The 13,541-nt window shown below is 37.3% G+C and overlaps 1 protein-coding gene across 3 annotated transcripts in view; it reads right to left on the reverse strand.

Moving 5' to 3' along the window:
- Ddx42 (DEAD-box helicase 42) overlaps positions 1–13,541 on the reverse strand; it is a 51,632-nt gene that overhangs the window by 28,538 nt on the left and 9,553 nt on the right. For 2 of the 3 annotated variants that reach the window (XM_063242616.1, XM_063242614.1), the window contains exons 2-3: positions 10,513–10,749; positions 5,890–6,040 (exon numbers count right to left, since the gene is read on the reverse strand). In XM_063242616.1, coding sequence (XP_063098686.1) covers positions 5,890–6,040; positions 10,513–10,733 — 372 coding nt within the window. In that variant the 5' untranslated portion in view covers positions 10,734–10,749. Of the gene's footprint in view, positions 1–5,889; positions 6,041–10,512; positions 10,750–12,856; positions 12,948–13,541 lie in introns of all 3 variants that reach the window. The other variant, XM_063242615.1, reaches the window with a different exon arrangement.

A 13,541-nucleotide genomic window follows, 5' to 3' on the forward strand; every position in this document is an offset into this window, starting at 1 on the left:
GACTTGAGTTCAGAAAAAAAATCTTTCTCCACTGAAAGAAAAAAAGCAAATGTGACAGTAAATGAGTGTAACAGTGGTCTGTATGTCAAGAAAACAAGGGTTGATGCAAACAAGAAAAATGTATGCCTTATCTCAAGCAGGCAGCCTCTTGTTCAGTAATAGCTTATTTCTGCCATGCAAGACTGCAGTGTTAGTACTGTCAGATCTTCACTTTTTCAGTCTAGATTTCTAGCTAAAATTCCAATTTTAAAAATGCTGGCTTGTATTTTAACCATACAAAAACATACCTAATTTGGATACTTTCCCTGCTTCCTTTGAAGAGAGACAAATTCAATAAGTAAGATACATAGAATGTTACTTCAAAAGCAAGGAAGTAACAAGTTTTAAGCAAGGGATTAATTAACACAGTGCAAAAGATGATGTCCCAATAATGTACCACCTAAGTAGCAGAGAAGCAACTAAAGGAGGGAGACTAGGCAAGAGTTAATGAAGGTATTGGGTAGGAAAACAATAGTGAACAGAGACAAGGAAGAAAAAGATGCAAATGCTACTGTAAAAACTGACAGACTCAGCAAATTTTAAGAGAAAGGTACCATTATGTACTAGAAAGAGCTGGACCATATCTTGCAAATACGATGTGAGGCAGGTGATCTGAATTGATCTAAATTGTCTCTGGGCTCAGTTTTGCATGCATTAAGCCTAGGGTTCAATCCTAGCATCACATGCATGAAATGGATTATCTTTGGGTTCAGTTTCCTTATCTGTTAAAAATTATACACATTGCTGGGAATACAGCTCAGCAGCACAAGTGCCTGCCTGGCAAGCCCAAGGTCATGAGTCAGATCTCCAGTAGCAAAAAAAAAAAAAAAAAAGAAAAAAATTTACATATATTGTTTTTTCCCTATGTTCCACAGTTTTTCTGAGGGTTAAATGAAGCAGATAACATGTTTGATAACTTGTTAAAAAGAAAGAGGTCAATGAAAGATATCATATGAATGCTGATGTCAACAGATGACAAGGGAATGAACTGGCTGAGGAAGAAAAGATAACAAGTTACGTTTACAGAGCCAGTGGAACACACTCATATAAAAATGGTCAAAATGCTTCTGGAAAATCAGGGCTAAAACCATAAAGAGTAAAATGATGGGACTAAAGATATGAATTATACACACAGAAGCTAAATGTTTGTAAGTGGATGAGCTAACTATGAAAGCTATAAAGAACCAAATAGCAAGTCAATATAGACACCTGAAAAGGAACTTCTATATTTAAAGAACTGGAAGAGGGATATTAAGAATGAAAGATCAGGACTTCTGGGAGAACATGGCGGATAGATAGCAGCAACTTCGGAGGCTCTCTGAGAAACCGCACTTAAAATCCAGGAATGGTGCTGGGTGAGAAGTCCTAAGCGAGCGGAGATATACTTTGCTGACCCAGGAACGAACTGAACTAAGAGAAACCAACTAGAAACGCAATTCTGTTGATATAACAGGAACAGGTAAGGTCTCAGCTTGGAAGCTGGAGCCCACGCCACTGGAAGCCACAATTTGATTTTCCTGCAGCCGCTGCTGCGCCCCAATCGGCATGGCAAGGAGAGAGACGCGAAAGCTCTGAGAGTGGAAAGCGGTGAATGGAGTTGAGAGCGGGACTGGCAGGGTACCTGCATCGACCTGCAGTAAGTGAGCGGATCGGGGACCCTTCCATAGAGTAGGAGGATTCAGCAAAGCACATACTAGGACCCGGCAGACTAGCCGGAACAGGATGCTGTAGTGACTTCAGTCACATATTCCCCTCTCAAGCAGCACTGGTGGGGAGTGCCTGGCTTGGGTGATGCCACTGACTAAGACCCAGTAAGTTAGCCCAAACCAGGTCCCAGTGCCTGGAAGTGCACCCTAGCAGTGAAGCCTTCGGTAGGCTGACCTGGAGGGGCGGGCCCAGCATAGGCTGCCCAGGTCTGTGTCTCCCTAGTACACTGCAGTGGGCGGGAACACCTACCCAGCACAATTCAAACAAACTGTAACCGACAAAGAAAGAAACATGGGCCTCCTATATACGTTGTATAAAAGGAACAAAAAATATGGGAAGAGGGAGCAACAAGAAAGGGTCCTCGGCCCCCAATCCTGAGAAACATGCAGTATCAGACATGGCACCAGTAGACATAAAGCAATCTCTCCAGAGCCTCATAGACGAACTCAGGAATGAAGTTATTAACGACTTGAAGCAAGATATAAGTAGAATAGTTAGAGAAATGCTAAGCACCACCCAAGAAAAAAAAGATGGTGGAATGGAAGAACAGAAAAAAAGGGGAGAATTATTTGATGGAGAAAATAGAGAAAACATAGAATATGTGAAGCAGGTTCAAAGGGATTACCAGGAAACAAAAACTCTACTAAAAACTGGCATAACAGCTTGAAAGGAACTAAGGATAGATTATCTGACCTGGAGGGCAGATTTGTAATCTAGGAGCATGAAATGAAAAACTTCTTAAAAATAACAAAAAAACAGCAATAATACAAAGGCTAGAAGATGATAAGAGGATCTATAACTTAAGAACATAAAAGAAGAAATAAGGACACAAACAAATGGACTACAAAAGCTATTCACAGAAATAATCCAAGAGAATTTCCCTAATTTAGCAAACGGTAAAGATACTCAGATGTATGAGGCATACAGGACCCCAGCCACCTACAACCCAAACAGAGCTATACCCAGACATATAATAATGAAAATTCTAGAAATCCAATATAAGAACAGAATATTAAAAGCCATCAGAGACAAGAAACAGATCACTTACAAGGGAACACCCATCAGAATTACAGCAGACTTCTCGGCACAAACCATCAAATCATGAAGAGCATGGGGGGAAATAATTCAAGCTTTGAAAGATAATAAACTCCAGCCAAGATTGATATATCCTGCACAACTGTCCCTAGAAATTGATGGAAAAACAAGGTGCTTCCAGGATAAAGAGGAACTAGGGGAATTTGCAACCACCAATTCAACTCTACAGAGAATACTGCAGAATATTCTAAAAAAAGAAAATACCAAGATTCCAGAAATAGTGGCAGAGAGGCCACAATGAATGGCGAGAAAGCGAAATGAAGAAGACAAACTAACAACAAACGATAGAAAAAGAGCTCAACAGAAATGAGGCAGAGAAGATCGAATGGTAGGAACAGCTACTTTGGAGAAAACAAGACATCATAATAGCTAGTGCTGATTTAGTATCATCTTGTTTTGAAGTCCCATCAAACTTGCATTCTTCTGTCTCCATCGGTCTTAAAAAGTTGTATCTTATTGGATTTTATTATATATGAAATATAAGCAAAAACTTTTACAGACTAGGAGATTATACAGAAACCATTGTTCATTTTCTGTTAATTGGTTCTAAATACCCTGTAATAATGTCATTCTCTTGAATGGTTTTATAGTGTCTTGGTATGTTTGGTGCTACAGTATACGAAGTTATACTCAAAGATTTCAAGGAAAGAGACACTATAGTAACTATTTTTATGTCAGGATATCTTGTGATGAAACACTGTTTTGCTTAAATGGTTATGTTTTGACCTGCGCTGTTCTGTTGTTAAGTCCTCTTTTATCTCAATCCTCCCTCCCTTTTTAAAATTATTTATTTTTATTTCTATCTTTTTAATTAAGGGAAAAATAAATAAAAAATAGCAGGATACATTATAATAACCTACTTTGATTTCCTACTAACTTGATTTGAAATCTTGTACTGCCCTCATCATCTTGTTTTGACTGATTTTCCCCTATTCTGCTTAGCTTGATACTACCAAGTTTGAAAGTATAGGCAACAACTGTGAAGATAATAAGATTCATTATGACGCCCATTCTGGTTAACTATTATCTTCTTTTAAAGTCCTGTAATGTCTTCAATGCTTTGGTTTTATTCTTTACTGTTTTGTTCAATTTTATTACAACTGGCAATTCTTCTTAAAATAGCAAGAGGCAGTATGGTAACCATTGTTGATCACCTTGTATTTTGTTTTTCATTATCTATTATGTCCATCTTTTTGATTTGACTGACTCTGTTCTAATATGTCGCATTTGGTTTTACTCTCTTCAAAAAAAGTAATAAGAACTGTGGGAGTAATAAAACCCAAAATGTGTAATTGTCATTGTACAAAAGAAAACAAAGTGCTCTAAACGTTATAACTGCATATATGTTTAAGTGTATAAGATAGATAACCATATTACTGAGTTTTGTTGGATCATTGAACAAAACTGTTTGTAGTCTCACTGTTTCAAAGTCTACTTTACATGCTTTAATTTTGTAACTTGAACAACTATTTCTAAGATGAGAATATGTGGTCTATTAACTAGTGATTTCTTACTGTTCATTTTTTAAATTTTGTATTACTTGTACCCTTTTTCTGTTTTTTTCTTTTTCTCCTTAAATTAAAAAAAAAAAAAAAAGAATGAAAGATCAGTTCATAGGACATTAATGGTTCTGTGCTGTAACAATAGTAGTTCTAAAAGTTCTATTTATTTATTAAGAGGCAAGGTCTTCCTTAGTAATTTAACTGGCCTTGAATTCATCACCATCCTCTTGCCTCAGCCTTCCAAGTGCTAGGATTACATGTGTGATACTATACCAGGCTTAAGAGTTCTCTTACACAGCTGGGGGTGGGGGGGAGGTGCGTGCACACCTGTAATCCTAGCACTTGGAAGGCTGAGGCAGAAGGATGACTGTGAGTTCAAGGCCAGCCTGGGATACATAGTGAGTTAAAAGACTCAGCCTGTGAAAGAAGAAAGGGAAAAGGAAAAAGACATAACAATATACAATATTACAACCATTGTCAAATTCCTATCATCTTGTTTTGTAAACCTATACTATTATGGTTTTTGGGTTTGTTGTGGCTGTTTGTCTCTTCTGCTTTTTGTTTTTTCTTTTCTGTGTCTTAAGACCTCCTGGACTACATAGCCAGACCTTGTCTGAAAAAGCCAAGAGTTCTCTCACAGAGATGCAGAAACATTTAGAGATGAAACTGTATGTCTGGGATTCACTTTAAAATAATAAAAAAATTTAAGAGGAGTGATCTGATAAAACAAAACTAAAAGTGGTTAATGACAAATTCAGGGAAAGGGTACATGGGATTAGTTTTATTATTCAGTTTTTGTGTGAGTTTAATAATTTCCAGAATAAAAAGTAAATGAATAATTAGAAGAGATTAAAAAGGGGAGGGAGGTTTCTTCAAGTTTCAATGTTGATAATAAAAAATAATTCAGATTTGAAATGTCAGTAAATTCCTTAAATTTAATTGCCTTACACAAATATGTACTTAAAACAGATGTGGTGACAAATGCCTTGTAATCAGTACTTAGGAGGCTCAGGAGGATCACTGCAAACTCAAGGCTAGTCTGGGCTACACAGTGAGTTCAAGGCCAATCTAACTATAAAGTGAGATTCTGCATCAAAAAAAAAAGTACTTATTAAATGATATATTGAAGATCATGTTTTACTTCACAGAATATGCTAAGTTTATTGAAACAAAGCAAAATACACAAATCTTGACCTATGCCAGGAATAGTGGCTCATACCTGCAATCCCAGCTGCTCAGAAGGCTGAAGTAGGAGGATCAAAGTTCAAGCCTGGGCAACTTAATTAAAACCTTATCTCAAAATAAAAAATAAAAGGACTGAAGACGCAGCTTGCTGTTCCTTGGGTTCAATCCCTAGTACCTCAGAAAAAAATTCTTGAGTTACAGTGTACAAAGGTTATAGCCACTAATGATCTCTGAAAATACTACAGAGGAAGAGGACATAAAAAATAACAATAAAAAAAACACCAGCTGACAAATAATGAACAAGGCATGTTAACTATTTCTAATTGCTAAATACTTTAATGAACAAACTGCTACTACTTGCCTCTACTTCAGCCATAAATGCCTCCAAGGGATCATCATCACTGTCAGAATCTGCTGGCTTAGAATGGAATTGCTGACGGGTAGGTGAGTTTTCAGCAGGAATGTAAGGCAAATCAACATTACTAGAATCTTCTTCTTCGTCTTCAAAATACCTGAAAATTAAAATACAGATTGATAAAATGAATAGTCTAAGGTTAGTGAGTTCTTTCAACAGAAACTTTTATAAGGTATCTTACTATTAAGAGATTCCTCTTATACAAGTCAAATTAAAGAACTCCCAAGGTTTTTAGCTATGGAACTAACTGGTACCACTTAATACACGCAAAAATTCTAATATTTCACGAAAGCAGTCACAGCAAATTTTTCATTTCAATAGCATGTTCAATCACATTCTCAGAGACCAGGGGTATAATTCAGCAGCACAGCACCTGCTTGGCAAGCATGAGGTCCTGATTTCAATTCCCTGTACCAAAGAAAAAAAATCATTCTCAATTCTGAAAGGGTTAGGTTTTCAGTACAACTGAGTACCTCACTGTTGAAATAAGTGTAACAAATCTTAAAGAGCATGTGCCACAGGGAATAAAAAAAACCCTGCATGAAATGTTAAAAACTTATTCTTAACCAGACATGGTGATGCATACCTGTAATCCCAGCTCTAGAGACATTGAGGCCATGAGTTTGAGGGTACCCTCCCTTGGCTTTATAGCAAGTTCAAGGACAGCCTGGGCTACATAGCAAGACCTTGTTTCAGAAAAACAAAAACAAAAACAAAAACACAAAGTAATCCTAGAGATATTTTCATACAACTAAGGACTTTCTTCAGAAGTTCTGGGCTATTTTCTGAGACTAATCAAAAACTTCTAGAATTAAAAATAACAGGTTATATCATGTACAGGTACAATTCTCTATGATGAACATGACTGTTGTGTATCTAAAATATACCAATGAAATATGATTGAAAGCACATAAATGCTCAGTCCACAATCCTTCACATTAGTCAACTGTTCTAAAAGAATTAACTTCAAGGGCTATCAGAAAGGCATACAACTACAAACTCACCACTTGGGAGGCAGGAGAAGGATCACCTTGAATTCGATACCACCTTAGTCTACATGGTGAGTTCGAGGCCAGCCAAACTACAGAGTAAGACCCTGCCTCAAAAATACCAAAAAGAATAACTTCATAACCTAAAGTATCATTCTTCTTACAATATTTAAAAAAAAAAAAAAAAAAAAGGGATGTCAATCCAGTTTTTGGGGGGTAATCCTCCAGCCTCAGCCACCTGAGTTCTGGGATTACAGATGTGCATTCCCATACCCGGCATTTATTATAGCTCTTGATAAATAAAAATAAAGCACTATTTAGACTTCACATCAAACTTTAAAAAATAAGCTGTACTTGTTGACACAACCTGTAATTTCAGCACTTGGAAGACTGAGGCAGGAGGAATGCCACAAGTTTAAGGCCAGTCTGGGCTATGTGGTGAGTTCAGGGTCTGAACTACACAGTGAGACCTTGTTTCAGGGACTATTCTCACACCCCCCCCCCCCAGCAAATACTAGTTCAAATACCTGCAGCTTAAACATTGAAAGCACATGAAGTCATCATGGGAATTATTTTAAAAGCACTAATAACTGTTATGCTCTGTACACATTAATGCAGTAAGTGTATATATACTAATTAATATCAATCATACACCTCATAACATTTGGGTCAATGACAGACTATAGGTATAATGGTAGTTTATAAGACTGTAATGGATCTGAAAATTTCCTGTGGCCTAATGACACTGTGGTACAACATTGTGTCAGTAGTGGTGCTGGTGTTGCCAGTATATAACTGTATTACACATGATTATATACAGTACATAAAATTCGATGATGTTTAGTGGTATATGTATTTAATGTAGTATATATTGTTTTTCATTATGTTAGAGTGTACTCTTTTTTTGTTTTTTTTTTTTTTTTTCTTTTTTATCGGTACCAGCATCCAACTCACGACCACCTGCTTGCAAGCCAGGTGCTTATGCCGCTGAGCTAAATCCCCAGCCTAGAGTGTACTCTTAATTATTCTCTGAAAAATTTACAGTAGCCAGGTATGATAGTGTGTATCTGTTGTCCCAGTACTCAGGAAGCTGAGGCAGGAGGATCACTGAGCGTTTAAGGCCAGCCTGAACTATACAGTGAAATCACCTCCAAAACAAAACAAACATAACACTAACAACAACAAAAAGTTAGCAGTAAAATGGCTCAGGCAGGTCCTCCAGGAGACATTCCAGAAGGAGGTACCGTTATCAGAGATGACAGCACTTCTACCTCTAAATCCCAGATGACAGCACATGTACCATCCTTGCCTTTTAAAACCACCTACTGGGACAAAATATAGAAATAAAAGAAGTCAGTAATATTAATAAGCCTGACCCTGTACCAGCCTGGAGAATGTGTATGGTTATATCTTAGTTCTTAACAAGAAGTTTAAAAAGTAAAAAAATTAAGTAAAACTTCAAACTACCAAAGGTTTATACAATAAGGACACAAAGAAAGAAAATGTTTTTTGGACAGGTATGTATTTGTTTCAAGTTAAATGTTACTATAAAGAAGTTTTAAAAAGTTACCAAAAGCTCAGGTTAATTTAATATTCAAGAAAAAAAATCCATTTTTTATAAGTTAAAACATGACCTAAGTGTACAGTGTTTATAAAGCTGACAATAGTGTTTGGCAATGTCCTTACACCTTCACTGACTTGCCCAGAACAAATTCAAGTCCTGCAAGTAGCATTCATGGTTAAGTACCCTGTGGTGGTATCATTTTTTTATTTTTTGCATTGTATTTTTACTGTTGCCTTTTCTATACTTATGAAATATTTAGACATAGCACTGTATCGCAACTACTTACAACATTTAAGTAATGCAGTGTGTGTTTGTAGTCCAGAGACAACAGGCTACACCACAGAGCCTAGGTGTGCAGGCTATACCAGCCAGGTTTGGTTAAGTATATGTTCATAAGACAATGAAATCAATTAGGTATACTTCTCTCAGAAAGCATTCCCATCGTTAATGCATGACTAATACACTAACAGTCATTTATGGAGCAACTGTTATACACACATGTATACAATATTGCATACTCATTTATATAGGCTTTAACTAATAAAACAGTATCACAAACTCATTAACTGTTCTCTAGAACAATCCTTTACTGTGCTGACCTTCCAAAATACTACTTCTGTATTTTGATTCCTGAATAACATACCAAGCTTTCTAAAATGCTACTGTGTACTTCTAAAAAGTTTTATTTTATTTACTTATTTTAATTTTTGAGACAGGATCTTGCTCTGTAGTTCAGACTAGCCTCAGGCTGACCCTCCTGCTTCAGCCTCTGGAGTGCTGGGATTACAGGCATGCATCATAACATCTGGCTTAATATTTTAAACTCCAATCATGAGAAGGTTTTTAACACATAAAACAAAGCCAAAAAACTCCGTGCCATGACCAGGTTGGAAATAATAGCAATAAAGTATTTCCTGAGGATTGGTGGTGTAGCTCACTGGTAGAACATTTGCTTAACATGCATGAGATCTTAGGTATCATCCTCAGCACCATAAAAAGGAGAAGAAAAAAGATTTCTTCAGATTCAGTATAAGTAAAATTATCTATAGAAATTAAAAAATCAAACCTTCAAATCTCAGCTTTTTAAACACCTTACTAGACATACAAGCTAAAAAATGATACTTAAAAGTTTCCTGTATATTGCAGGGAAAATACAGATTTTCTACCACTTTAAGACATTACAGTCTAATAATTTCTTTAAGGCAAAATGTGTTTCTCTCAGTTCCAACAACTGCCTGTGTTGACAAATGATTGGTTGGATAGTCAATAAAAAACTGAAAGACCACCAAAAACCACATTAATTATGTAAAATTTTGCAGCCCTGTTTAAGTTTAAATGGCCTTAAATCTTGCCACAACATATTTATTCCGTAACTGCCCAATGGAACACAAATTAAGAAACTATGCTTCATGGAACAAAAAAAGTATAAGTACCACAAGTACTATATTCTTTACAAATAAGTAAAATTGCCAGGTGTAGTGGTGCATGCTTGTAATTTTAGCACATTGGAGGCTGAGGCAGGAGGATTCTATCAAGTAGACTACATGATGAGGCCCAGTCTCAAAAACAACAAAATCCAGAAAACAAATTAAGTAAAATTAACAGTTTAACTTATTATAAACAACCCAATAAATAAAGCAATCAATTTAGAAAGACATATTATGGGAAACAAAGGATTTTTTGGCCTCAATCTCTGCTGATGGAATGAGAATCTCAAAGGGCATCCTTTGCTAAATCAGGAATTACATTTATGCTTTTTTCATAGCCTTTGTACTGAGCTACATGCCCACCTTTTTCATTTGAGACAGTCTTGCTAAGTCACTAAGTTAACCAGCCTGGGCTCAAACTTGTGATCCGCCTGCCTCAGCCTCCCAGGGTGCTAAAATTATAGCTATGTGTTACCATGCCCTTCTTTTTCTCTTCTTTTTTTGGGGTGGCAGGGTTGAATTAAAGCCAGGGCCTCTTGCATGCAGAGCAAGCACTCTACAACTGAACCACACCCCTGGCCCAACTTACGCATTTTCTTCATCAAAGTTGGCCCTTTTAGATCCAATTTTGTAGAAAGAAGGAAGCTGCGGTGGAGCTGATTTTCCAAATCCAGAGGAAGAACTAGTTGCCCCAAAGGCACTGTGCGATTGTTGAGGAAGTTTGGTTTCTTCTTTCTTCCCAGCACTGATGGCAAAACCTCCAAAACCAAATCCCCGCTTAGTGCCAGGGCCACCTTTATTCCAGTTCATGGTGCCCACGACTGACCTGTAAAGAACAAGATGTGTGAACTTTTACAATTTTTTATTTTGCTTTATAAGCAGCCTCACTTGGCTTCTCTTTCAACTTTGACCCACAATTTTATTTTAAACTTGTTTTTCAATTAAAACTGTAACACTGCACTTCAGATGGTTATGAAAACCTTAACAAAACCAGATGTGGTGGGACACACCTGTAACTCCAGCACTCTGGAAGACTGAGACAGAAGGACTGCAAGTTTGAGCCCCACTTGGGCAACTTAGTGATTTACCAAGATCTTGTCTGAAAATAAAAAATAAAAAGAGCTGGGGATGTAGCTCAGTGTGAAGACTCTATGTTCTATCATCAGCACCAACAAATAAAAAGAAAACTTCAACCAAATGATATTTCCTAAAATACTAAGAAATCATATTAATTTTATTGGGATCTCATTAACTAAACAGTAATGTAGTAATATTACCTTGCTCAAAAGGATGATTTTTCATTAATATTAAGTTGCAAAATACTAAGCAAAAACAATTTAGGGACTCTTAAGATAGGCTAGGCATTTTATTAGGCAGTTAAAGACAGCAAGAAGACAATCCCTTCATTTTATCCTTAAAGAATTTGTAGCCACTAGGAAAACACAAAAAAAAACTCAAAAAGTAATTTGTAATATGCTTGCTATGATAAAAACTCAAATGTTGCTGGATGTAATCTCAGCACTTGGGAGGCTGAGGCAGGATTATGACAAATTCAAGGTCATCAAGATTATGGCCACGGGGGCTGGGGATTTAGCTCAGCGGCATAAGCACCTGCTTTGCAAGCAGGCGGTCGTGAGTTCGATCCCCAGTACCGAAAGAAAAAAAAAAAAAAAAAGACTATGGCCACATAGTGGCCAGGGATTTAGCACAGTGGCATAAGCGTTTGCCTGGCAAACATGAGGACTTGAGTTCTATCCCAAAGATTATGGCCACGCATAGTGGGAAATGCCTGTAGTCTTGACTACTCAGGAGGCTGAGCATGAGGATCTGTTTAGTCTAGGAAGTCCAGATCTGATTGAGGAGCACAGCAAGACTCAGAAAAGACTAAATGTTTGGAGTTATTATCTACATGTATTCCCTGAAGGTTATTTATGAACCATTCATTCACTGAACAACTACCCACCAGAATTCTCTAAAAGAAACTGTAAAATCATAATCCAATTAAATTGTTGCCAGCTGTATTTAGTTAGGTTATATGTAAAGATTACAAAGAAATTTCTTGAATATCATAAAATGTTTATAAACTATTTACTAATCTTGGGCCCCAAAACATTTTTATTCATTTTCTCTTGGGTTTTTTTCTCCCCTCAAAACATATTTTGAGTCAACAATTGGGGATTAAACCAAGGCCTTTGGGCTGACTTAGATCCAAAGTACATACAAAAACACTTTCCCGGGGCTGGGGATTTAGCTCAGCAGCTTAAGTGCCTGCCTGGCAAGTATGAAGTTGTGAGTTCAATCCCCAGTACCACCAAAAAAAACCCCAAAAAACAAAAAACAAAACAAAACATAAAAAACCCACCTTTCTCCTGCCTTTTTTTGAGACAGGGTCTTGCTATGATTCCACATTGCTCTTGTGTGTACTAGGTTCCTAGGCTGGCTTAAACTCACCACCAGCTTCCCAAGTGCTAGGACTACAGATGTGGCTTTTTCGTACTTTGAGACAGGGTTTCACTCAAGTGGCCAAGGTAACTTGTGATTCTCCTGTCTCAGCCTCACAGAGTGCTGGGATTTAAGACATACACCATCATGCCCTGCTTCAAAACACTGTTCTTTGTTCTTTGAGACATAGTCTTGCTATATAATTCAGACTGCCTGTGAACTCACTATGCAGGCTAGGTTGTCCTCAAACTCATGGCAATCCTCCTGCCTCACCTCCCAAAGTGCTAGGACTAATCGGCATATGCTCCATGCCTGACTCCAAAACCATCTTTCTTAATGACACAGTTCACCTAAGTTTTGTAGGAAAGCAGAAAACTCACAGTGCAAAAAGAAAATTTAAAACTATTGTGTTGGGAACATAAATTCAGGATTTTTCTTCTTCTTTTTAAGACAGAGTTTCACTATACAATTCAGGCTGGCCTCAAACTTACTTTGTAGCCCAGGCTGGTCTTGAACTTGCAATGATCCTCCTGCCTCAGCCTCCGGAGTACTGGGATTGCAGGTGTGCACCCTCATAAGCAGCTAAATTCAGGTAGATTTTAAGAAACACAAACAATTGATGTCCTCAGACTATTGTGATTTGAAATAAAGTGGATTAGAAAAAAAAAGAAGAAACACAATCTTCTAGCAGGAAAACTTTCAGTGGCATACTGAAGTTTGCTGAGGAAGCAAGTGTATTTTAAAACTGGACATTTATATACTAAAGATACTATCCATATTCTCAAGTTGACAGTGCAGTTTTAGCCAGCCAAAAAACATGATGTACCAGGTTAGCTGAGTGGTAGAGTGCTTGCCGAGCATGCATGACGCCCTGGTTCAATTCCTATCATCACAAAAAAACAATACAACAAAACAAAACAAAACACCCAAGATGACATGTAGGGGACTGGAGCTCAGTGGTAGAGAACATGGTGAGCATACATGAAGTTCTGGTTTTTTTTGGTTTTGGTACCAGGAATGGAACTCACAACCTCATGCTTGCTAGGCAGCTGCTGTGCCACTAGGCTATATCCCTGGCTCTGAGGCCCTAGATTTAATTTCCAACACAGCAAAAAACAAAATAATACAGTGCCTCCTAACACAAGTACTACACACACAAAGTTCATTCCAGTGGTC

The sequence above is a fragment of the Cavia porcellus genome, unplaced genomic scaffold, assembly GCF_034190915.1.
Source record: "Cavia porcellus strain 051 isolate PalLab524CR breed Dunkin Hartley unplaced genomic scaffold, mCavPor4.1 scaffold_32, whole genome shotgun sequence".
Taxonomy (NCBI): domain Eukaryota; kingdom Metazoa; phylum Chordata; class Mammalia; order Rodentia; family Caviidae; genus Cavia; species Cavia porcellus.